At 41.8% G+C, this 26,585-nt stretch overlaps 1 protein-coding gene across 1 annotated transcript in view; it reads right to left on the bottom strand.

The window, feature by feature from the left end:
• The window catches only part of TCERG1L (transcription elongation regulator 1 like), a 1,322,664-nt gene that overhangs the window by 1,047,395 nt on the left and 248,684 nt on the right, over positions 1 to 26,585 (bottom strand). The window contains exon 4 of the mRNA XM_078643487.1: positions 11,706 to 11,897. Within this exon, the coding sequence (XP_078499613.1) occupies positions 11,706 to 11,897 (192 nt within the window). The remainder of the gene's footprint in view (positions 1 to 11,705; positions 11,898 to 26,585) is intronic.

Genomic DNA, 26,585 nt, shown 5'->3' with positions numbered 1-26,585 from the left:
GTGCCTGACAGGTGAGGAACTTACTAGGCCGTGTGGACTTGGGAACCTGCAATGCCTCCATTGTCTCATGAGTGTGCCCAACATGTGTAGCCTGCAATGTAAAGGAGTGACTTTGAAGGCACTGGAGCTTTACTAATTTGCATAAAAGTTCCTCATGAGGGTAGGAGCACTATTTATTAGAAATGGCCTGTTCTGGGGCCACTCAGGATTGGAGGGGGCCCACGCCCAACACTCAGAAGTCTACCCGGTGGCAGAAAAGCAGAAAGAATAATCAGGAGAGACTTTTAACAACGTTTTTACCTACCTAGGAGTGGTGTTCGATGATAAAGGTTCCTGGGTACCACAAATTACCAACAAGGTAGCGGCACTGAGAAGATCGTCAGCTGCTATTTTAGGTTTTGCAAAGCGACTGGGTGGGAAACCAGCTGAGGCTATATTGACCATCTATAGAGCCAAAACATTAGCCATTGCAAGGTATGGGGCCTCGATATGGGGATATAAAGACTCTGCCCTGATACAGAGAGAGGAAAATAGATTCTTGCAATCCCTTATGGGTCTCCCCCAATCTACACCAGCGTTTGCAGTGCACATGGAACTGGGGATGGGGTATATTGGAGATACCCTGTCTATGGTCCCACTTTTGTCATGGATCCGAACCTGGCTAAATCCCAATCTATCTCTAAATCACATAATCATTAGGGACTGTATGGGGTGGGACAAAGTGACGGAGATACGGTGGTTGGCATTTATTAAATTTACAGCAGGTTATCTGGGCCGACCTGAACTGTACACTTACCCTGAAAGTCTGACAAGAGAAGATATTAAATGGATAAAAATACACTTGATAAAAAAGTGAGAATCAGAAAGGGAAGCGTGTGAAATTATGAAGCCAACTGTAAGGTCACATTATATGTTGATCACGTCAATGTCTATACAATCATATTTGCGACTGTTACCAAACCATTCCATCGGTGGCTTCTTACAAAATTCCGTTTTAATCAGGTGCATTTTCTGTTGGGTCCTTATGATAAGTGGTGTAAGCCTCATGAGAATGCTCCATGTAAATGTGACGATTTCTCTGACCAGGATTTACTGCATTTTGTGTTTTTTTGCCCCTTTTTTAAGACTGGCAGGGAAAAATTCATTAAGCCAATACTAAGGGACAAAGGGTTTAAGCAGATAAAACCTGCCTTGCTGTATCTGCAACTTATGGAGTCTCCACTAGTCATGTTCGGGGTAGCCAACTTTTTGACTGCCTCTATTCGTTCCAGACAGAATAGACTTCGGTCGATTTCAGCTTTACATTATGTAAATGTTGATCAGTGTTAGATGTCATAAATGATTAGTTTGTACCACAAGAACACCTGAGGTTATCATTTTATGGGATTTTGTAAAGTTTGCACAAAAAAAAGATAATTTTTGTTAATTCAGCAATTAGTCTCTTCCGACTGCCACTGAACATTGTGTACATACTGAATTTTTATTCTTTTAACTACTAAACTGCTTTTTAACCAATTACTGTTTTTGATATTCCAATGTATTTGTATAGCATACTTTTATGATTTTAAAATAATCGAATAAAGTGATTTTGACTCTGACATTTTGAGTGCTTCAGGGACTGGGCATTTCATTTACAAGCTGTGATGTGTGTGGATCATTTGTTGTGAAATCTTGTAGTTGTTCTGAAGTCTTATAAAAACAGAACAAAAATTCCCCTATTCCATTGATAGAATAATAAAAACTTTACTGACGTGTTTTGTTGACAGTAATTCACTGCATATAAGTGCTTGTGTTAATGAAAGGTAACACCATCTCAAGGGGTTTCAACTATCAATTTCCATTGTGTTTGTATGGTGATACCATGACAGCCAGTAGGCCTGAAAGTTAATTAATGCACCTATCTACCTCAAACCTAGACTGGAAGTTATTAAGAGGAGTACTATTTCCCATCCATTCACTTCCGGGAGAAACATGGATTTTGTTTTACACCATACGCAATTTATTTGGAAGATGTTTTAAAATAAATATTGTTAACATGATTCAAACATCAAGGGATTGATTCACAAAGCTATTTGAAATCCAGCATCTCTAAGTGAAAAATCGTGCATGGATGCAGTTTTTACAATCTGTGAAATTCAGAATGATTGTCAAGTGATTTATCTGACTTCTGTTCCAGTTGCAGGTTTTGCATTTCTACTTATATTCATGTGAAGGGTTTTGGTATGACAATTTAGTACAAAACAACATTGTGCAAGTGAAAATGCTTTCCCATTTGTACAACTGCACTCTTTGGCTGTGATGAAACCTGTCACCTACACCCTCTTCAGTTTCCAGCAGCATTCCCAAACCACTTCTTCCCAGAAAAGGAACATCCTCTCACCTTTTTTCAGAAAAAAAGCAAACCTCTTCCATTTTCAGGGACAAGAACAGGTCCAAACGGTGTATGATAATAGTAAAACGTATTTCTGTGGGTGTTTCACACTTTCCAGGTTATCCCACCCCTGGAATGCCAACTCTCTACCCATGCATGCACGCCATGTTTAATATTACAGTATAATGGGAGCAATATTATGCATTTGTAAATCCCTCTACACTTGCAAATGTAGGCTTTGTAAATACCAAGCTCAGATTAGCATGTAAAAAATAAATAAAATTTCAACTTAAATGTACAAATGACACTAAGAATCCGACCCTGGTATACACTAGAGTAAAAAATTGCCCTTTTTGGTTGGATAGCCCCCAGTTTTGTGACTGCTGCTGCTGAGCTGTATTTACATCTGTGCCCTTGGACATTGCTAATCAGGCCAGTGCTCAGACCCCTAAAATGTGGTAAAATGGCTAACCCTTAATTGACATAGTTACCATACCAAAATATATGGGGCACAAATACACCCATGGGATGGAAAGGTAAATGTCTCCTATGGACTACAAAACCTATTGTGCCATCCACTAGTGTAAGAGAACTCGTGACTGTTGGCCTACCAATGTAGCCTGACTGCTGCAGTTTAACCTGCAGTCTGACTTGACAAAATAACAATTATTGACAAGGAAAAACCTCCCTTTTAAGTATTAATGTCACCCTTACGTAGGTCATTGAGCCTACAAGGTAGGGGTATGGTATTTAAAGCAGGGCATGCCGGAAAATTAGGGTACATATTAACAAATTAATTCTACCATCTTGAGTTTGGGACCAGCTATAAAAATTATTCACTCACTGTTATAAATATTTATTAATATCTGAGTTTAAGTACATGTTTTGGAAAAGTGTACCTTTCCCTGCCTGTTTTATCTGTCCAGCAGCTACCAAGCCAGTACTTGGCCTTAATGAGGAGTGAAATCTGTTCCCAGAGTTGTGTCAATGGCCTGAGTGGTGAACTAGGAACTTCATTAAATTGTAAGGGGCCTGCTTTTCACAGGTAAATGGAAGGTTACCCCTGGGGAAGGCTAATTTTTGTTATCCAAGACAGGCTGGAACCAAATATAGGGGCCGATTATGATAGCGGATAATCCGCATCCCCCGGGCCGGCGGAAACCACCGCCGGCCCGGAGGATGCGGATTATCCGCTGCGGACTGGACAAAGACCCCCCCGCTAGATTAGGCTGGCTCGGGGATATCTTTTCCGTCCGCAGCTTTTCAGCGGCGGCAGGCATCGCGCGGTGCCTGCCGCTTTGTGCATGCAAATGCACTGCTTTCATTTTTAACATTGCGGCGGGTGCTGCTTCAAGCAGCACCCGCCGCAATGTTAAAAATACAGGATGTGACCGCCAGGGTGGCGGTCACATCCTAATTTGCACGGAGGGACCGCCGCTGCCCCTGCGGACGGTCCCTCCTACTCTGGGGTGGCGGGCGGACGCAGGTCCGTCTGCCATCCTAATAGGGCCCATAGTCGGAAGTGAGCTGTCCAGGACTGGGCTGCTCATCTCTGGTCACGCCTCCAGATGGGCACACAGGCTCTGCACTAATGAGGAAGGTTTTCTCCATATTGAATTTTAGAAGTAAGGTGCACTGTGGGATTGTTTGCAGTAGGGAAAAAAGTAACTACTGAAAAACTATGGAGGATTGCCCAAGGAACTTTCACCCCACTGGTTAGACAAGAGCCAGGAGTCACAACCACCCACTATCTGGTGCCAACCATAAATGTGGCACCCCAAGGCATCCATCTTAAAACATTTACTGAACATTTAGAAGAACAGAAGGACTGTGCCTGCTGTTTGAGACCTGTGAGAGGACCTGAAAGTTTCCACTTGCACCCAGGACATATAAGGAGATGCTAAAGGTCAATTAGCTAACCTCCTGTATGGCTAAAAGACCACAACAGCTGCAAAATGCCTTTTCCTTGAAGCACTCGGCTGACCAGTACCAACTGGACCTGAACTGGACTGGACCCTGATGTTGGCCTCCACTGGAGTGAGTCTTGATTCTCCAAGTACTGTTCCTGATGCTCTGGAACTCTTTACGTGGCTGGACCTCTCCTAACTACTCTAAACAGATTAGACATTCAGACTACTAGAGGACCAGGGCCAACCATTGAAGTCAATCGCCCAGTCTGTGAGTTTTCATGCCTAAAGAAATAGGTTTATCCAGCTTGGAGCTTCTCTAAATCAGAAAATGCATTTCGGAGTGATATCGGTGAGAAAGTGTCTGCCTCATCATCGGATACAGCTTGCAGCCTTGTTCTACTGGAGGATGTTGTCCAAAAGTAGAAATATTGTCCAGGAGAAGACACCAAAGGTATCCAGCCAAAATGACTTCCTGGGTGTGAAATTTTAATTTCCCCTCACTACGTTTTTTTCCCACCAAAACCAACGGCTTCAGCATGACTTTATTCAATAGCTATCTGAATTCGAGAGGACTTGATATAGCCTACATTCTTGCCCAATGGAGAATTTCAACCTCCATTTCAGGGCCTAAGGCCTTGATTACAAGTATAGTTTGTATGTATCGCACTTGATACATAACAATACTGCTGGGTATGGTATTTTTCTGGTGCAGTAGATAGCAACTAGGAGAAGTTTGTGAAATTGCACCTAGATCTCAGTCTACCATGATCTTAGACTACCGTTGGGGCTTAGTGCTTCTTGGGGCTATTTTCCCTTAAATCTTCTAAAATTAACATCTCTGGATCCCCTTAGTGGATTATTGGACTGATGTTATTTTACTTATTACATGGTTTCTATTTTTCTAATTTGGAGTGGGATTTTTATTGTGTTGTGTTTTTGGTGTGTAAACTGTTTTGAGTACTTCTAAATGGTTTACACATTATTTTAGGTTAAGCATGTCTACTCAGGTACAAACTTCTGTAAACTTTGACTGTTCATAACTAATTACAGAACTGCTTTTTGTAGAGTATACTATGGCTTCATCCAGAAATTGAAAGCAGTGTGATGAGTGACACAATATAGTTGTTATCGCAAACAAGTTCCTATTAACTTAAAGCTGTCAATGAGAGTGTATATTTATTCATGTATTTATCCAATTAAATGGCACATCTGGACGAGTTAGTATGAAGGTACTTTACTTTGCAACAATGGTTAACAAAAGTGGAATACATCATGACAGATTGAAGGTTAAAACAACTTTTAAAAAGTACACTTAACTAGGCCTTGCTGAAATTTGAAGGGAGCTACCGTAATCCATTTCATTTTGAGAATTTTGCATTATGCCCTTCACACAAATGTCCTAAAATGGCGCCATTATATCACCTAGAGCATCTGTGCATCATTTGTGTTAAAAATTTACCACAAGCACATCATCAGGGTAACACTTTACATCAAATGCACTCGAACAACAGAATGCAAGCAGCTTTTTTGACAGTGCTTTTATTTTTTTGCACTATTTTGTAGCACAAATGTCGTTCTTGCATCAAGAATTGATACAAGGATGCAATTCATGAGAAAATATAGTGCTAAATGATGGACTTGCATTTTGTGTACTTTTTCTGAGATTTTACCTAATTACACAAAAGCATATTACAATAAATTCACACGCTTCTGCATTTAATCACAGTTCATGCTTTAGAGACCGTGGAACCAATATAAATCATAGAATTGTAGAATCATAGAATCAGTACGAAATTTAGTTAGGGAATTGTCTTCAAAGCTGAGCTTAAGCTGCTTATGGAAAATTGAGAGTGAGATCAGTGTTCTAAGATTGGAAGCTCAAAGTCTCTGTTGATCCCTCAGAGAAGGAGTGTTTCTGTGCAGTAGTTTCTCTAAATTTAGGAGGTTTGGGAACAATTATTTTCTGTATTCTAAGACCCCTGGAACTACCATATATATGAAGTACATCTGTCAGGTAGTCACTTATGTTTTGTGTATGTTCCTATGCATGATACAACAGATTTAAAAAGTGATTCTGGCTGTAAAGAGTAGTGATTGCAGATTTCTAATTATTGGACTAATGTGAATGCATTTACCAACAGAGTAAACCAGTCTCACAGTCATATTTAGCTGTACTCTGTGTGGAGCAATACATGTTTGAATGATTACTTCTAAAATGGTGCTTCTCAAATGTATCTTGTTTTTAGATGAGGGTGATGAGGTAACCGATTTCGCTCAAGGTATGAAGTTCATGAAAATGTTACAACATTCCACATATTACTTTGAATCTCACTTATAGTTGTACAGTCTTCCATCGTCTGTTAACATTAACACAATAAGAGTAGCCTAGACACTTATAAAGTATGAGCCATTAAAATTGCATTGGTACCATCAAGAATTCTCAAACGTTAATCACCAATGATTCAAATATATTTTTATGTAAGTCTTGGATAACTAACAAAATCATAAATACCAACAAATTGCTCCTCTCTAACTCCACACAGATTACTAATTTATGACAACACACCACTAGCTTCATTACTTTACCAGTTACTCTGTTTCTTTAAATCATGTTCTCATTTCCACATCTATAAATCTATAAGTGATCTCCAACTCATGGTATTGATATATCCATTTATTAAAAGAAGGAAATCCAATATTAAATCAAGTTTCTCTGTTATTTAAAAAAACGTCCAAGTAATTACAGCATTTATGAAAACATGAAATATTGAGAAGGTAGCCTTGACTTGCAACACTACTGATTAAGTGACAGTGAATTTAAGGCATGGGGAGCTTGATACTTGCAGTAATACCCATCAAAGTAAATGAGGGTTATGTTTATATGTTAAGCAACTACGAAACAAAAGATAATGCCAACAATTACACCAGCAGCAAAGTTTATTATTATTATTATTTTTTGTATTCTATTTTTTATTCCACAGTATATTAACAACCAACAATAAATATATCCATTTGTATTACTTTAAACATGCATATGTTCGGCAAATAATCCCCATATTCCAATACCAATCTTACATTTTTTCACCCTTTTAACTGAATATAAACTAAACTCAAGATTAAATAAACTATACATTCTAGTCCTCCAACGTACAAAAGATGGAGCTTCAGGTTGAAGCCAATCTTCCGCAATACACAACCTTGCTGCTGTCATCGCAATAAAAATTAAATATCGATGTTTAAATAAAAGAGCACCCTTCAAAAATTGCGGCCCGAACCCAGGAGCATAATTGTGGATGTTATGACAATCGGCATCCCAATAATTTTGCTTAAAAACTTTTGTATGTTAGCAATAAAATTTCCCAAGTGGCCACAGCTGAAAACATGAGCATGTCAGCATTATTCACCCCACATGGAAAGCATTTCCCATCTTGTCCGGTTTTCCACTTAGACATACGTGCCGGGGTATAATACAAATTAAAAAACGTTTTATAACATTGCACTCACAGATTGGCAGATTCTAACGATTCCCTTGACATTAAGACAGCATATTTCAAAGATACATTATCAACCCCCAAGACCTCAAACCATTTATCAGCGTGTTTCTCTAAGTCATCTTTTCTATTTGCCAATAGTAGCTGGTACACCTCCCGAATTCTTGCGTGGCCTTTACAACTAGATTGGGAGTCAATGTAATTCTTTTCCGTAGCATAAAATCACGAATTTGCAAATATTTAAAGAATTGTTGCTTCGGCAGATTGTACAATCGAGACAGATCTGCAAAAGATATTTGCAAACCATCTGTACCTACAAAGTCGCCTAATTGAACAATACCTTGAACCCGCCACCCAGCAACCACAGCATCCCAAAAAATAGAAAGTAAAAGTTTTGTAGCATTGGTAGGGGTATACCACGATAATTTCCCCACTTGACATAACTTTCGATTTTTTTTCCCAAACATTAAACGCAGCTGTTAACACCTTGAACCTAGTCTGTTTGAAATAACTTCCATCTATTTCTTTAAATAGACATTGTCATGCCTCTGGTCCTAACAGCATATGAAAGATTGAGGGGGCCTCCGCCTCATTACCTATATCTTCTCCAGTCAAGAGTATCCGCATTCTTAGCAAAAAACATGTATAAAATACAGAGAAAAATCAGGAATAGCTAATCCCCCCCGCTTGATTGGTAGGGTTAAAAATCGCATAGCCCTTCTCGGTTTACCAGGTGCCCACAATAATTTAGCACTAAAATAGACTGTAAATGTTGTAGATGAAGTACAGTAAATTCTAATGGACCCGCTCTGAACAAGTATAGTACCTTGGCTAATACGTTCATCTTGATAACATTGGTTCTACCAATTAATGTGAGGTGAAGTCGTGACCACTTATCTAATGAGTTCTGAACATTATTTGCTAGCGTGCCCCAGTTGACCTCCACTATTTCCTGCATAGATGATCGTATTTTAATACCCAAGTATGTTACTTCCTTTTCAATGCGAACATCATCCATAATCGTCTCTGAAACTAATACTTGTGTTTTAGCTGTATTTAGTTTATCTCCTGATGCCTGACCAAAGATTATAGCCAATCGTTCTATCTCTTGCAATGCCAAATAGGGATCCGAGGTAGCTATTGCAAGATCATCAGCATATACAAATACCTAATATGGGATATTGTGTACAAAGAACGGTTCAATCAAATCATTGTTGCCCAATAGTTCAATGAATGGATTAATATACAGTGCGAACAACAATGGTGAGCAGGGGCACCCTTGTCTAGTGCCCCTAGTGATGTTCAGATGATAATCCCATAGCAGAAATTTTAGCGACCGGTGAAGCGTACAAAACCTGTAGGGCTGTAAGAAAACGTTGACCAAAACCCAAATGACGCATCAATTCCCACAGGTATGCCCACTCCACACGGTCAAATGCCTTTTCTGCGTCTTATTATTTTTATTTAAAAAAAATGATGGAGTTTGATTAGCAGACTTACTCTTATTTATACAATATTTGAGGCTAATTTAGCCTGATAGAGCAGGATAGTAACCATCTGGTGAAAGATCACTGGCCCATACCTAGTTGTAAAATAATTATCTTGTATCTTACAGGTCATCTTGAAGGTAGAAAATACACATTATGACCTCAGAAGATGGCATAGATTATTTTCCTGTGGAAAAATTCTAAAATTGATTGTTTTTATGTCAGCAAAATGACTCGGTTTTGTGACCATTTAGGAGCAATAGAAGATAATGGCATTACGCACCTGCTTCCCTAAACACTGAGAAAGATGGGCAAAGGAAGAGAAAAATTACATAGCTCCAGTGAGATGGCATTCAAATATAAGTAATTTTACAGCACGTATACATTATGCTTGTGGAAGTGTGTTGCTCTGTAAGCAACAGTAATTTACAAATATCAAAAGTACAAAGTTCCAATTATAAAGAATGTTATGCTTTTGTGAATATGTTGCCAAAAGGTTTACCTTATGATTATTTATCCCATACCTAACCGCCACCTTCTCCTACCTTGCCTTCAAGATCTGGAACACACTGCCCCTCCAACTCAGGCAATCTGGGTGGTTGACCTTGTTCAGGAAGAATCTCAAAACACCTTCACTCCTAGATGGATCAGCAGCCCCCCCCAGTACCTTGAAACCCTCACGGGTGAATAGCTGTGCTACAAACTATCCTGATTGATTGTTTTTTTTGGGGTTTTTTTTCGGAGTTTTATATAGCGCGAACTAGAACCGAACCGAATCAGTTATCAGAGCGCTTTACATAGCACCAGTTACATTACATGAGAACACACTTTCATTTTTTTAGGCACGGGGAGATTAAGTGATTTGCCCAGAATCACAGGGGGTTTTTGGCGTCGTTACTGAGACTCGAACCCAGATCCCCAGGTCCGAGGTCGATCGCCTTAGCCGTTAGACCAACCCCTGATTGATTGATTGATTGAAGATGACCTATTCCAGACCGTGTTATCAGGATGATTACTGGTGGAAATTGAAAACTATAGTCAAACCTTGCCATTTGTGAAATACTTTGATGATGGTTTTAAAATGATAATTAGCAAGAGGCGAGGAGTGTTTTGTCTTGTTCCATTGGGAATTTCCACTACCCTAGTTATTCAGGAGCATCATCACAAGGAAATTCCTATAAAAGAAAACAAACAATCACACCTATCGCTAACGAGATAGATATCCTGAGAGGTATGTTCTCAAAATCAAGAGGTGGCCCATGCTCAAGCAAATAAAAACACTGGTCCTCTGTTTAACATATATCTGACATTATAGCAGACATTGTACTTGACTGTGGGGTCATTATTGAACTTGCCTGTGTATGTCTTTAATACTTAGATTAATCAATCATCAACAAAATAATACAATCCATTCTTCATTTACAAGGGTGACAGAACAAACAAAATAGCCTCTTACACCATTTATGAAAAAGTATAAAATGAGTAGACATTTGAATGATTTTCAAAAATTGAAAAGACATCACCTTTTAAATTACTAAATTGTCTTTTGCTATGAAGGAAAGTGAGGAAAATAGGAACACCTTGTCAATGCCAATAAGTTTAAATATGCATGATAAGTATTACAAAATAAATGAACACCATGGGATGGGGACAAGGCGTACAGGAAATGATTGTGGGTTTCTCTACTTTAGGCAATAAGGCTGTTTACTGGTACTAAAGTTAAATATAAAGTGTTTGTCCTTTATAGAATATTTAGTCCATTTTAAAGTGATCGTGGTCATTTATCATCTGTTATCTATTCCCAATCTATCTGCTGATTCTATAAATGTATCTCACTTGGAGTCTTCAATCAATGTATACAGCTATGTTGTGATTTTTGAAAGCAGAAACACACTCAAAACAAACAGTTTATATTGTTTCCAAGTTGGAAATACGAATTTAGTGAATCAACTTCATTCACAATGCATTTTTAATTACAGAGTTCAAGATCACTGTTAATTTACTTCACATCCAAAAATTAACAGGAAAACAGAGTCGCAAGCAATTATCTTACAGCTCTGTGGAATTGTAAATAACAGAGGAACACCTTAGGAATTTTACCAATCAGGATTTCAACTTATATTTGAATAATAAACAAACTAAACACTGACATATTTCGTCAATGAAATAGGTATTTAGAACAATGAAGATGCTTACAGTTTCTTTAAGTCCTATACAAAACAGTAACAAGAATTTAATAAAATACCATACATCCTGTCTTTGTTTGCACAATGTTTTTAGGACGGCAACTTGGGTAAAAAGCAGAATAGTTTATGCCATGGTTAGTTTGACAGTACCCTCAAACTCAAGTTGAAGTTAAAATGCAACGTTGTCATTCCTCAATTGAATAGTTCATCTAAGTTTTTACCATAAAATGCAGGTATACAATGATCTGATATTATCTTACTTGAAAAAGGTGTTGTCAGGACTGGTATTTTGATTGGTGACAGAGTCAAAACACAGCAGGGCTGGACACTGGATGTGGATGGTCCATGATTTGCTTCTGGATCCACTGCCATCATTGTTGCTGGAGATGCCGTGGTTACTGCTATTGTCTGTTGACTTCTACCCACTTGTTTCAGACTAGCACGGCAACCTCCTATTATAATAGAAAAAAAGACTAATGTTTACTTTAAAACGTAGCTTCATATTTCCAAAGCCTTTTAGCAATGTTTACCAGACCTTAAAATCAAAGCAATGAGTCTGGTGTTTCAGCAAACCTTTAAGACTGAAATGCACTATTGTTTCCTCCTTATTGCCACACCATAACCATTCAATTGCTTTAACAGCAGCATTTAAAAATAAATAGCTATAGAAACTCTCCTATTTAAAGCAGGGAAGCAAAAGAAATAAATAAAAATCTAAACACATAAGCAAAACAATCAAAAGAACTATAGTCTAACTACGATAGTGTGAGCAAAAGTATGAACTAACTGTGAACCAGTGCGTGATAGTATGTTTTACAATCTAATCTGCAACCAACATTTGTTTGTCATAAATAAATGTAAACATTTATATTTTTTAATTGTTCTTCAATAATGTAGAAACCATTTAAGAGCTTATTCACTATATTTTGACGCATGGCATCTCAGCAAGCCTTCCTGCTGCGCTGCCTTGCATTAAAATAAAAGGGCTGGATTGCGTTGTATCTACAAGATACAGGGGGCCTCATTTATGAAAAGTGACGCATCGCTGCGTGAAAACAGCGATGCATCACTTTTCACTGCGCCCTCCTTGCGAGACCAATGATGCGTCATATTTACAGTATGACGCATCATGGCGCAAGGAGTTACAGATACGTCAGTATTTCTGACGTATCTGTATGGCGCAAAAGTGACGCATTGCTGGAGTGTGTCACAAAAGTGACGCAACTCCAGCAATGTGTCCTTTCACATGGGGCAAACCCCATGTGAAAGGACCTGCGTCAGTCTTACGCCTGCTGTGAGGCAGGCGTAAGAAATGGACGCATTTGTGTCCTAGAAGTGGCGCAGTGAAATCTTATAGATTTCACTGCGTCACTTCTATGACCCTGTCTTGCTTCAGAATGCCCCCCTCTGCATACATTATACCTGGCGTAGGTATAATGTAGCGCAGGGGTTTACAAAGTAACGCATCTACCTAGATGCGTCACTTTGTAAATATGGCGCAGCAAGGCACATTTTTTACGCTGCTGGTGCGTCACAAAAAGTGACGCACCAGAGGCGTAAAAGTGACGAACGGCCTCATAAATGAGGCCCAGTGCATGCATATCCTTCTCCCCTGCTCTGGCTCACAAACAGCAACCTTGCACCAACGGACACACCCATGCACCATGTTTCAAGAGTCCCTGTGTTACAGGGATGATTGTTTTTGTGCAGAAAGGGATACCTTCCTTGACAAAAACAATCATTGATGGCATTTTCCTCTTTCCATGTGTGCTGCAAATTGCAGCATGCATAGATAGAGGAAAAAACGAGGATGAATAAAAGTATTTCTTCTCTTTGCACTATTATAAAACATAGCAAATCTGGGAATTTGTCAAGTTCAATGGATGTTTTGAGGGAACACCCACAGCAACACGCATGAAATGCCCCTTTCATGCAGAGTAATGTATGAAAGGGGGCCATATTCACATGGCCATGAAAAGTCAAGCAGGGTGATTTTCCGTGTCCGTGTAAATATCGGCAAAACAATTGCCCTGCTGGTGCGTCACAAAAATTGATGCACCGGCAGCACAATGGGCTTTTAAATGAGGCCCTTAATGGAGACAATGGTTGATACGGTGTATTAGGATTACATTGGTAGTGGTGAATATGTGCAAGCGTTTGAAGGTGAACTGAAGATGCTGCTAGTGAATGGAAGATGTTGATAGAGATTGATGTAGGTGAATAATAACTAGTAAGAAAATGGTTGAAGTTTTATGCATTTGCTGGAATTTTCCTGCAAACAATGTGCTATATTCCTACTTACAAATAGAGAAATATGTTGTGCTAACTTTTCCCACATTGTATGTGTGCTGTGCAGCAAAGATACAGAGTTGAACATTTTTTTCCTTGTTACCACCTACCGCAAGGAGGCAGCATTGTAAGTTCTAGTCACCATTGTTAGAAGATCGGTATTTTCCTCAAAACCATGAGTGGTAGATTGGGAACATACATGTAACACCCTTAGGATGCCCCATTGACTCAGATTAATGTAAAGCAGACCAAAGTACTATTTGCATTACTTTACGGGCTATTTTCCAGCTCAAAAACAGTTTTGTTCTGGAAAGTAAAAAGTCCATCAACACTTTGCACTGGTTTCTGTGACTTTTTCAGTTTTGCACTGGCATTTCGAGCTGTCTGGGAGTCTGACACTGCCGGGTCTTCTAACTTGAAGGGGCCAATTCATGGACAATTTTTATTTTGGTCCATGGCCCGTATTTTGGACCAAAAAGCCAGTCCATACAGTGGCCCTTTCTACTCGCCCATCTGGCAGTGCCAGACTGCCTAAAAAGCCAGTTCAATACTGCTTTGTGTCGCTTTCCACTGCTGCAAAGTGGTGATATATCTTCCCCTAAGTGTAGTGGGCATAAATGGACAGGCAGGCTGGGTCTTTCTTACTGTAATTGAAAGGTAAAACACCCTGTGATTTCCGAGGCTGATAAAAACCCTTGTCTTTAAAGTACACAATGACCACCTCGCACTGCTATTTCTTCTCAAAGAAGACAAAGACTAAGGGCCAGATGTAGGTAAATGTTATTTTACCACCTCTTAAATACCGCATCATACTGACTCGGTATTTAAGAAGTGGTAAAATAAAAGTACCGAGATGTAGGTAAATACAGATGTGCATTTACCGATTCGGAAACAATCGGTATTTACCGATGCGGTAAATACCGACCGGTAAATGCCCATGCATTCCTATGGGCTTTGAAGCCCATAGGAATGATTGGGCATTTACCGGTCGGTATTTACCGCATCGGTGAATACCGATTGACACAAGGGTGCAGGGGTGTCACTTTGACACCCTCTGGCACCCCCAAAAGAGGCTCGGGTGCCATGTGGCAGGCATACCTGCCCTAAGGGCAGGTCTGCCTGTCATATGGCATAGGTGTGCATGCACACATGTGCAAGCACACCAGAATCGGTATTTTACCATCAAATAGTATTTGATGGTAAAATACCGATTTTTTAATGCTTGTGGGACTCAGAAGAGTCCCACCTACATATCAATTTTCCCTATTCCGTAAAAATACCGACTCAGTATTTTACCTATCGGTAAATTTACCGAGTCTGTAAAATACAGGGCCCTACATCTCAAATTGCATTTACCGGTCGGTAACGGCCGAATTCGGCCGTTACCGACAGGTAAATGCCTACCTACATCTGGCCCTAAGAATGATGAAATACCATAAAAATATATTTTACTTCGGTGCGATGCATTGTACTTAAATACATTCTAACATATGCAGTTTGGTACACTCACAGTTATACTATAATCAGTATGATTTATAAATGTGGGCATTCGCACAGGGGAAAATAATTACGGTGTATCCATTTTATTCTTAAAATGACAGACATGTTCATCTTACAAGAGTGTGTGGTCGCTCACATCGTAGCTGAATGAAAACATTTCTGGATGCCGCCCTTAAGATCTAAAAAGTAAAACTGATGAAACTATCGCGATCATTAATAATGGAGCAAAAGATAGTTGATTAAAATGTGGAAGGAAAAATAATTTGAATGCTCTAATCCTCATAGGATTCATTGCTAATAAGTGAAAACAAGGTTTCCAACTGCATACGTTACAGAATGCATTTTAAAATGAAATATAGCATCATCAAAATGAACATTTTCCTTATTAAACTGTACAGCAATTCACTGATTACATTCTGCTAGACTTGAAAACGAAAGGTTCCATATTTTAGATACGAAACATTAATGTTGATTATAAAACATAATGCAGTTCTACATCTATCTTATTGATAGGAATAAAATATACTCATATATACAGCATGCTGTAATGAGTATTACTGCTTACAGCTTATATTTAAATGACCGCGTAGCCAGCCTTTAAGCCTCACAGCACGTGCGCGGTCACACAATCAGAAGTAGCAACAAGCCTTGGCATAGCCAATAGGTCTTGCCTTTGGGACCTTATATGTGTTTAGCCATGCAACAGTTGATGTTGTTGCACCAAGGATATTGTGCTGGATAACTAAACACTATAAGGTCCCAAAGGTGAGACCTTTTGGCTATGCCATTTAACTAGGTATCAGTAACTCCAGTTATGTAAAGCGCCTAGAGAAGGCTGTCCCGCGAGCGCTAAGAGCTATGCTAGGAGTGGCAGCTTGCAGAGGACACCTTCGTACTCGCACACATAATTTGATGTTTGCTCTTTAGAACTGTGCTCAGGTTGCGTACTTACAAGCCCTTCCTTTTTGGTCAGTGTCCGCTCGTTCATAGATAGGACTGCCCGTGTGTAAAAGGCGTCCTGTGCAGTGACACTAATAACACATCCCGCCATGTGCAGGGTGCAGCAACCCTTCGCTATGTGGCTTTTTTACAGTTCTATGATATGAGTAGTAGTATTAATAGGATTAGCAAGAATCACATTAATTTAAATAACAACAGTAAGGGCGAATCTCTGTCCACTCATGCTGACGAGGTCACAATACCAGCGGGGCCTCTAAAGAGGTCTGTCAGAACAGACAGCATTGATGGAGCTCGACCAAGGAAAACGAAGAAGATCCAATGATAATAACCCAACCTCGAGCATGAGAGTAAAACACCCCCAGTTCCCTTCCCTGGCCATGCACTCTTGTGGCCCCTCCTTGGGTGCAGCTGATATTCCTGCGCTGCCCGTGACATGTAGTACTGCCTGACATCGATCTGGCCCCTCAGATCCGACTCTTCACGACGGTGACTAACTGATGACAAACAGCCCAGGAGCACCCTGCGGCCTGGCTGGTGTACTGAATGCAGGAGACAGCTGTAGTCGAGGTGCTAGGGCTGATGGAAATCAGGGCCTCCGGAGCCCCGGTTCTTTGTGTCGCTGAGGGTGATAGCACATAGCACCGTTGCCCGTTGCTCTGGGTGATGGTCGGCAGTATTGTGTGGGTGCGCACATACTCTGTGTGTGAGGTAGCTGGCCAGCACACAACGCAGCAACCTACTGCGCTTCACCTGGTTAGAAAAAGGGAAGTGTGTGGTGCATGTGTCCGTTGCCATACACAACAGGTTATATGTCTGTGCACCCTCTTTGCCGTGATAGACAGCACAGAGGCCCTGTGCGACCGCAGATATAACAGTCGGCAGACAACACCTGATGACAAACAGCCCCGTCGGTGCCGACCATGCTCTGTGTAGGAAGAGTTGGCATTAATGATTGAGGGAGGTTAATGGGGAGGGTGTGGCATTACAGCCAGAGCTTCCGAGCCTTCCACGTCCGAAGCACGGACTCACTGCATTCATTCTTTATACATCGGCGAGTTAAATGCGGGCAGCTGACATCTGAAGTGATCAGCAGGTCACTCCCCTAAGCCCACAAGATGGCAGCTTACACAAACATGAAGGCTAGTGTTAAGAGATATACAGGGTCTGTGCAAGGCAGCAGCAATTCACACTACAAACAGCATAGAGATAAAAAAGCTTCGAGTTCCAAACCTAGTTGGGGACGCCCAAAGAAACTTGACACAAAACAGTTGGCCCGACACAAAACATTTGGCCCCTGCGCGCTGCTGCTGGCTCCTGAGAGCAAAAAGCTCTGGGATTAAACCTTTCAAATTAAGCTGGGACATCCACACGCCTTTGGCTAATTGCGTACTAAAGCCAGACAGAAAGGCCAATAGCTTGTGAGCACCACATGCACAAGCTTCTACTAAACCTGAAGAAAGAGGAAGTGATTCCAAGAGGTCGATTTCCTAGAGCAGTGCATGCGCTGCATTACGCTCAACCTAAAATCAGGAGCAACGTCGCACATAGGATTAAGACCTACATACTGTACTCAGTACAAGAACTAGCACACCTACATAGATACACTCACATGCTGGAAGCAAAGCACAATATAAAACACAGGGGACAAATATATCATCACCATCTACTTACATCATGTTATAAGTTACAATATCTTACCAACCAGTGCTTTAAAAGGAACTACAAACACCTCAAAATGACAGTAGACACACACCTGGTGATTATCATGCCGGTCATTAAACTGAAAAGCGATAATCTATTAAGAAATACAGCCTTATTCCAGAACTAAAGCAGACACCAGAATCAAGACCAGTATAGTGTGGGACGCCAAGTGAAGGTGCTAACACATGTTAGAGTATTGGAGCTCTCCACCCATCTACAGGAACCCAAATTGACCTAAGAAAGGCAGTGGTGGCCGCTCCATTAGGGCGGAGAAGCGCAGTCCACCTGCCACCACCAGTACATAAAACGATAGTCAAGTCAAGTCAATACGAGCTTTATTCGATTAGTTAAAATCATAAAAGCAGTTACATCACAATATAAAATCAACAATTCATATATTAAAAAACATTTCTTATAAAAACAATTCATGTATTTACATTAAAATAGAGCATTTCATAGTAGGACTAACAAAAGGTAAGAATAAGACATTTCAGGGACTGTTTGATTTCAGTTTTCTAGACTTTACACGCATAGCAGCAACCAAAAAACTTGCGACCCCAAATATTACTCTGATGCTACTCAGGAGTTGTAAATAGCGGAGAGCGGGACGAACTTGTGTAAACCCTGCTTCTCTCAAGATAGGTATTAAAAACAATCTCCTACATTCATCATAATGGCCGCAAAACATAATAAAGTGCATCAGTGTCTGTTCGGAGAAATTATCACAGCTACAGGGGATAGATGTATCAGTTTTTCCCCATACTGGGTAATTCCCCAAGGAATACTGAATGATGTTAAGTCTAAATCTCACGAGGAGATTACGATGATATGGTCGAGTCACAATGGTCAAATAGGGTTCCACTTTAGGGGTGGTCTGAAGTATGTAATTATCCCTAACCCTCGATTTTTGGACCTCTAATTCCTCCCGTTCCATAATCACACATTCTAGAAAATTATTCTTGATCCACAGTACATCACCCTTCTTGATGGTGCTCGGGGCAAGATATAGTTCTGGCCTCTCCAGTTTAAAAAAGGTGTTTTTAATGTAGGCCAACCAAGGAATTTTATTAGCTTTATCCAACGCCATACAGTCTTTAAGAATAGAATGATTTAGACTGATGTCGGGGTTCAACCAGGTCTTGGCCCAGCAGGTCAAAGGTGCCAACTGTAGTTGGTCGCTGATGTAGCCAAGACCTACCTCGGTATGGACTGATAGAACTGGGGTTGATAGGGGGACCACTAAAAGAGATCTAAGAAACTTATTTTCTGCCACCTGGACTTTATCTTGTGGTAGATAGCCCCATATGGAGGCACAATACCTGGCTATTGATAGGCTTTTAGATTTATAAACTGCCAGCAGTGCTTCTATTGGACGTGAACCCAGACGTTTCGCAAAACTCAATAGAGCGGAGTTGGTTCTGGTGACAGCTAAGCCTTTAGCATTTAGTTGCGGTCTCCAGGTACCCCTTTCGTCAAAAAGGATGCCCAGATAAGTGAAAACCGGGACTCTGGTGATTTCTTCCCCATTGCAAACAAACTTTCCAAACTTTACATTTTTGGAGGGCTTCCCTGCAACCATGACATGGGATTTTTTATTATTTACCTGGAGATCCAAAGAGGACATAAATACCCCAAAGTCGTCCAAGAGTTTCTGCAGCCCTACCCCAGTACGGGCGAGCAGTACCGCGTCGTCCGCGTAGAGGAGTACCGGCACCATGTACTCCCCCACACGTGGGACGTCAGGAGTGGACCCTTTCAAAGTCGTTTCGAGGGAGTTTATATATAGGGTGAACAAGAGGGGTGCCAGTATTCACCCCTGCCTAACCCCTCATTTGGATTTAAAAGAACTCGTAGTTCTACCCTCACTATTGGTTCTGATAGTGGCCCGCAGATCTTGGTGCAGAGCCGCTAAATAGTTTACCAGTGGGGGATCAATCCATATGTTAATAAAAATTGCCCAGAGTTTACCACGATTGACTAGATCAAACGCCGATGATAGATCCATAAAGGCCATATATAACAGACCCTCCTTAGCCGAGGTGTATTTAATGATTAACATATGGAGGTTAAGGCATTGATCAAGAGTACCCCTCTTGGCCCTAAACCCATATTGTAATTCGGAGAGGATCTTCCTCTCTTCCAGATGTTCGCCTAATCTCTGCAGAATGACTCTGCCCAAGATTTTGACGGCAGAGTCAATCAGCGAGATGGGCCTATAACAGGCAGGGTCAGATCTTGAGCCTTTTTTAAAAATGGGTATTATAGATGATGTTGCCCAAGATGAAGAAACCCCGAAATAATTGTGGAGTTGAAGACATTCGTAAGTATCTTAGTCCAAAACTCCAACGGAGTCCTATAGAGGTCAGCGGGCACACCGTCTGGGCCCGGGGCCTTGTTTTTCGTCATCTCTACGATGGCCTTTTGTACCTCTGTTTCCTCGAAACGCAAAAGGGGTTCTAGCCCAGATTCTAAAGGGTCCATCAATAATATGTACTCATCAGCACTGTTATATATTTGGCTGAAGTGAGCGACCCATGACTCATCGGGAATCACAGAGTCCATCACCAAGTTATTTGTGCCAGAAAAATAAGGGTGGTTTATTACAGCCCAGAATTTTGAACTATCTTTTAGCACATCCGTTGACATGAGATTGTCCCAAGCCTCCTCCTTTATACATTTTTTACGGTTAGCCATAGCAAGTTTATAATTTTTCCTAAATGCGGCCACCTTATCCTTATTTCTCGGGTTTTGTTTTAGAACAAACATTAGTTTTTTATGGGCTTTTTGAACACGACTCGTCAAACCACCTTGGCTGATCTGGGCAATCCCTCTTCTTGTTACATTTCAGGTCAAGTCTCACTTGGGTGCAAATAGTAGTGAAAGAATGTATGACCTTTTTCCCATCCGCCAAGTTGTCCAGGCATATTGCCATGTCCTCCTTAACTTTCTGCTCTAGATCCTTGATAAAAGTATCTGGTACCACCTTAGCCCAGTTGAGCCTCCTCCCCTGGTCTTCAGGAATAAGTTTATCAGGATAACAGTCCTCGTTAGGCTTCTGAGTATCTGTGTCCTCCCCCCTATGTATGGCCATAATTAGGGGATTATGGTCGCTAAAGATCGAAATTGTGACCTCTGTGGAGGAACATACCTGTACCACACCAGGCGAAACAAAAATGTAGTCGATTACAGTTTCTGCTTCTCTACCTACAAAGGTCGGGGCGATCTTCTAACAACTCGCCTTGTGGCGAGTGCTCGAAGTGTGTGGAGATTGAGCCAGGTGGGCCTAAATTGTGTTTATCCAGACAGTTCCAAACGCAAGGGTGAATATTAAAATCTCCCATAATAATTATATCGAATGTAGCAGTTTGTGTTGACTTGTAATGTTCTAGATAAGAAGCCAATAAGTTTAGGTGCAAATTCTGTGTGACCTTCTCAGGCGCATTGTAAAAATTCAAAATTAAAATCTTAGGGTATTTGGGACGACTCCATTCCAAACCTTGTAGGTTTACTGACAGGGACCCCAAATTTTTAAATGAGCCTGGAAGTCTTAGTGAGGTTAAAATACATAGACCCCCTTTTGGGTCTACCTCCCTGGCCTGCGGTGGCCTTTACATGAAAACTACAATAACCATCTAGATGAAAAAGGACAGTTGTGTCCCAAGTCTCTTGTAGAGCTATGATCTCATGTTGAACCACAAAATGTAGCCATCTGCCGTCTTTTATTTTTTTACCAAGACCCGCCACGTTCCAACTAATTACTTTATACGTGGAATGGGGAAGCAGTGGATTATCCGGTATAATGTTAATGGTGTTGTCAAGTTCTGTGGATAGTTGTCAATCATTAATGTCCAGACTAGATAAGGCAAAAAATCTATTACTTAATACTAGATCAGTATTAAAACCTGTATCAATCCCAACTCTTCCGACTATTTCTGCTGCCCTCAGCGATGCCTGTTGGGATTGATAGGAATGACACATAGTGTTATTAACTTTCAGAGTAGGAAATTGGGTCATAGGGACTATAGGCCGCCGTACTACAGGTTGTAGGTAATTGGCTAATGGATAAAAAAAGCCCAGGGTAAGTGGTCTGATTCCCCGCCCATCTAGATCTGAGCCATCCCAGAGCAGAGTGTCCACAATATTAGCTCTGTTAAAGTTAACAACTACGCAGTCTCCTGGGATGGTCTTTTTCCTTTTCCCCACCCATTCAACCCTTCTGGCCGAAATGATACTTGAGACAATATCAGTACTCCCACTACTAAACTGTGAGCACCACCTTTTAGTTCTGGTCAGGAGATCATTTTCAGTTTCTACAGCTCCATTTTTAAGGGATGGAATTCCTGTCAGGATTACCACTAGCGGGGCAGCTTGTGGGGGGAGATGTAGTGTAGATAATTTAGGGGAGCAGTGGTTGATAACATGTCCACTTTTAGGTGGGGAGCTTGGATGTAAGCCCTCGACGGGTGGCAGAGATTGGTGTGCCTCCAAAGTGGAAACTGGCCTCTTCTGCTGATGACTGACAACTCCCGACAAAGTCTCCATAGCCTCCCCCAGTAAAGGCTCAATATCCATAACCTGACTAGATGACCTGATTTGGTTAACTCCTATATCTTTAGAATCAGCGCAGTCTATGAGGTGCGACCTTGCATCCTTTAGGAATTTATCAATGTTTTCAAATTTCTTAACTATATTTGCTACGCAAAGATTCAAAGAATCCACAATATCCTTGCCAATGTTCACAAGAATAGGCTCCAAGAGGGATTCAATTACTTCCTCCATAAGTTCTAAGATATTTGGTGGGAGCCCATTATTCGATCTATTAGTCACATTCCCTTTGGGCAAAACATCGGTATTCTTCCTTTTGGCACCTTACTGGTCAGATTAGTGGTAACAATGTGTGTTATAGAGTCCCTTGGGCTAGCTCTCAGGGAAGCATTTAAACAAGTCTGTTGGTCCTGGGCACCTTGAGGCGGGTTAACCACAGCAATGTCTGGTTCAAGTGGGATGGGTTACGCCCTACTAGGAGTTGTCACAACGTTCAGAGTGGGCATAGTATCAACGCTTGAGTCAAGACCCAATTCCTTCTCAACAGTAGCAATTTGGTCATTTAATGCCCCCACAGCGGAAGTTAGATAAGAAATAATAGTTTCTGATTTCCGGGGCACCTTAGCCTTCTTACCTTCCTCTTCTTTGGTGGGTAATTTACGCTTCCCCATCCTACAGCCAAGAGGGATTGCCCGGCTCGGCCTCCTCTGGCCCCTGATGGCCACAGATGGCCCCGCCCTTGTCCCGGGCTTCTCCCGCGCGCGACTCGCGGGGCGAGAGGCCTCTCTCCCCTTTGTAGCGCCTCCGGGCGCTCTTGTGGCATGTGGTAGGCGCGACGCCCCAGGAGCTGCTGGGAAGTGTAGTCGGGAGTCGGGTAATCTCCCGGTACTCCCGGTCTGCTAACGTTCTCTGCCGTTCCCCTCACGGCGCTTGCTGCAATGCCTGGAGCCAGTGCCCCCTGCACTGTATCAGCAGGTAAGCTGTTGTGCCGGTTGTAGTTGTCCCCATAAAACGATAATAACACAGGGTTTAAACCCGTTTTATTATCGTTTTATTTTAATACCCTGGACCCATCCCCAGGACTCTGACGAGTCTCGCGGGTGGGTCCAGGGGATGACACTGCTGGTGGGGGAGTGGTGGGCTCTCTCCAGTCTCACCTGCATTGTTGGGGCTGGAGAGAGCAGGCACAGACTCCCAGTCTGCCTTGGAGTGCAAGTTTCCGATGCTCAGGCCAATCCTGAAGCTACTCTCATGCGAGTACAGCGTCAGGATTTATTTATTTATTTGTATAGCGCCAGAATCGACTCCCAAGGAGTATCTCTGCGCTTTGGAGCGCACATCCAGAATACAACTACAGCCTAAGTCAGCAGGAGAAGAGAGTGGTCTTAAGCAGCTTCCTAAACTGTAGATGGTTAGAGCATTGACGTAAATGTAGGGAGAGCTCATTCCAATAGCGTGGACCGACATAGGAAAGGGCTTTTCCCCCTAGTCTTGCCCTCTTAATGCGGGGAACCTCTAACAAATGTTTAGAATACGAGCGGAGAGACCTAGAAGGACAATAGCGCAAACATTCCTCCGCCACATAGGAGGGGCCAAGATTGAAAAGCGCTTTGTGAATAGTACTGCAGATATTAAATTTTACCCTCTGGTGTATCGAAGCCAATGGAGCTGTGCCAAAAGAGGGCGGGAAGCAGTCCTGGGGGCACGTTAAGGACTAGTCGTGCTGCTATGTTCTGGACCACCTTCAGTCTGTTGATCGAGGTCTCACTAGCAGAGATCAGCAGACCGTTACAGTAGTCCAAGTGCCTGAATCAAATTCTTTCTGGTGGGGTCTGGGAGAAGAGGAAATGCTCGACAAAGAAGTCCCAGAGTGTGGAAACAGACACCAGCTGTCTGAGCAATATGCTCTTTCAGGGTGAGGGCCTGATCCAGGCGCATGCCTAGATTCTTAACAATGGAATTTGGATAAGGAGTGGTGCCAAAATCAGGTGGCCACCACAAGGGAGACCACAACAAAGGGGCCTCCCCAAAAAGCAAAATCTCAGTTTTTCCTATGTTGCACTGGAGAAAATTACTCTGCATCCAATGTGCAATAGCTCTCATTTCTGAGGAGAAGGCCAATTGTACCGCTGATGTAAATTTGGCAAAAGGGAAAAGCAGCAGAGTATCGTCGGCATATGATATTGGAATAAACCCATGGATCCTCAAGAGGTTTGCCAAGGGAGCAACATAGATATAAAAAAGGGTGGGGCTTAAGCATGAGCCCTGAGGCACTCCCTTGGACAATTCTATGGGCGCCGAGCGATAAGGGCCAAGATTGACAGTCTGCGAGTGACTAGATAGGAAGCTCGACAACTATTGGAAGGCCGAGCTTCTTAAACCAATCTCCTGCATTCTTCTGAGTAATATTTGGGGAGAGACGGTGTCGAATGCGGCAGATAGGTCCAACAGCATCAAAATCGTAGAATGGCCCTTGTCTGGGGCCATCCTGTTGTTATCAGTGACTTCTAGCAGGGCTGATTCGGTGCTGTACTTGGGCTTAAAGCCAGACTGGGAGGGATCTAGACAACCAGTATGTTCGATATAGCTTGAGAGATGAGTGTTAATATGTCTCTCCAAAGGTTTACTCATAAAAGGTAGCTGTGAGTTAGGCCGGAGATTGGACAGATCTGTCAATGGAGCCTTGGTGTTTTTCCGAATGGGCATGTTCTGTGCTGCTTTCCATTCTGACGGGACATGGCCGTTTCTAAGTGAAAGATTAAGGAGATGTTCAATTGAGGGGGAAAGCTGAGTGGCCAAAGATGTAACAACTTTGGCTGGAATGGTGTCATGAGGAGACCCAGATTTAATTTTGTGGAACAAAGTGGTAACCTCTACCGAGGTTAACAAGGGGAAACTTTCCAGCGTCTGAGAGGTGGCAGGTACAAGTGGATCCATGGCTAAGAGGGGCAGGTCCTGGCAATATGATAAAACTATTTATTCATAAATTTATTCGATCTTCAATGACAAATATTCCATGATATTATTGCACAATGTTTGCATGGGAACCTCAAGGGATTTGCAAGCCTCGGGATTAATAAAAGACTGGAAGATACGATGTAGGGTTTTAGGGGCATTGCCAGCCATATCCAATTGGGAGGCAAAAAAAGTTCTACTTGCTTCTTTTATATTATGTGATATCTGGACAGAGTAGTCAGAAACTGAGTCTTATCGTTCTCATCATGGGTTATGCGCCAGCGCCTCTCATATTTCCTACATAGTTGCTTTTGCATACGCAGCTGAGGAGAGAACCAGGTCGCCTGCCACCGTTTGAAATGGTTGTGGAGGCGTTTCAATGGTGCAAGATAGTCAATTGACTTAGAGAGCGCACTATTGTATTCCGCTAAGGCTTTTACAATATTATCAGATGCAGTAATCTGTGGTCTTGAAAAGGAGGCTTGAAAGCTCTCTGGGGTAACTTTCTGCCATTGTCTGTGAATGTGGTGGGTAGCTGGAGTTGCTCCCTTCAGCTCCCTTTGTCCCTGAATGGAGAATTCAATTAGTGCATGATCGGGCCAAGTGAGTTGGGAAGGGGGCTCACAATGTGCCTTGGGAAAATTGGCAAATATGATGTCCAGTGTGTGGCCTGCTATGTGGGTAGGACCCTCATTGAGCTTAAATAGACCTAAGGTTGTTAAATCAGTCATAAGAGCCAGTGAGTCAGCTTTGGAAGCGCATTCGCTGTGAATATTAAAATCGCCTAATAGCAGAACATTGCTACTCGCGATTACATGAGGGGCTATTAAATCCATGAGTAATAAAGGAAAATCAGCCAAAGGTCCTGGGGGACAATATATAGGCCTGAGCTGTAAATTTCCTTCTGCTCATGGAATTTGTGGAATTCAGGAAATAGTGCGATCCGCAGAGAATTTAAGGAATTTTTTGCTTGCTCGTGCTTTCAAAATGCGTGTTCGTGAGATATTTCTCCCCGAGCACGCAAACAGCGCTCGGGAACAGTAAAAAAGCATCGTGAACGGGCCGAACAAGCAATTCTGCCTGTTCGCTGAACCTTTGCGTGCTTGTGGAGATTTTTTACCATTTCGCTGAGTTTTGTGTAGAGCAACTACGCAAATTCCGCCCACCCCTAACGATATACTAAGGCTGCC

The sequence above is a fragment of the Lissotriton helveticus genome, chromosome 5_1 (assembly GCF_964261635.1).
Source record: "Lissotriton helveticus chromosome 5_1, aLisHel1.1, whole genome shotgun sequence".
Taxonomy (NCBI): domain Eukaryota; kingdom Metazoa; phylum Chordata; class Amphibia; order Caudata; family Salamandridae; genus Lissotriton; species Lissotriton helveticus.
The sequence above is the reverse complement of the archived record's forward strand: the minus strand, read 5'-3'. Positions and strand labels throughout refer to the sequence as shown.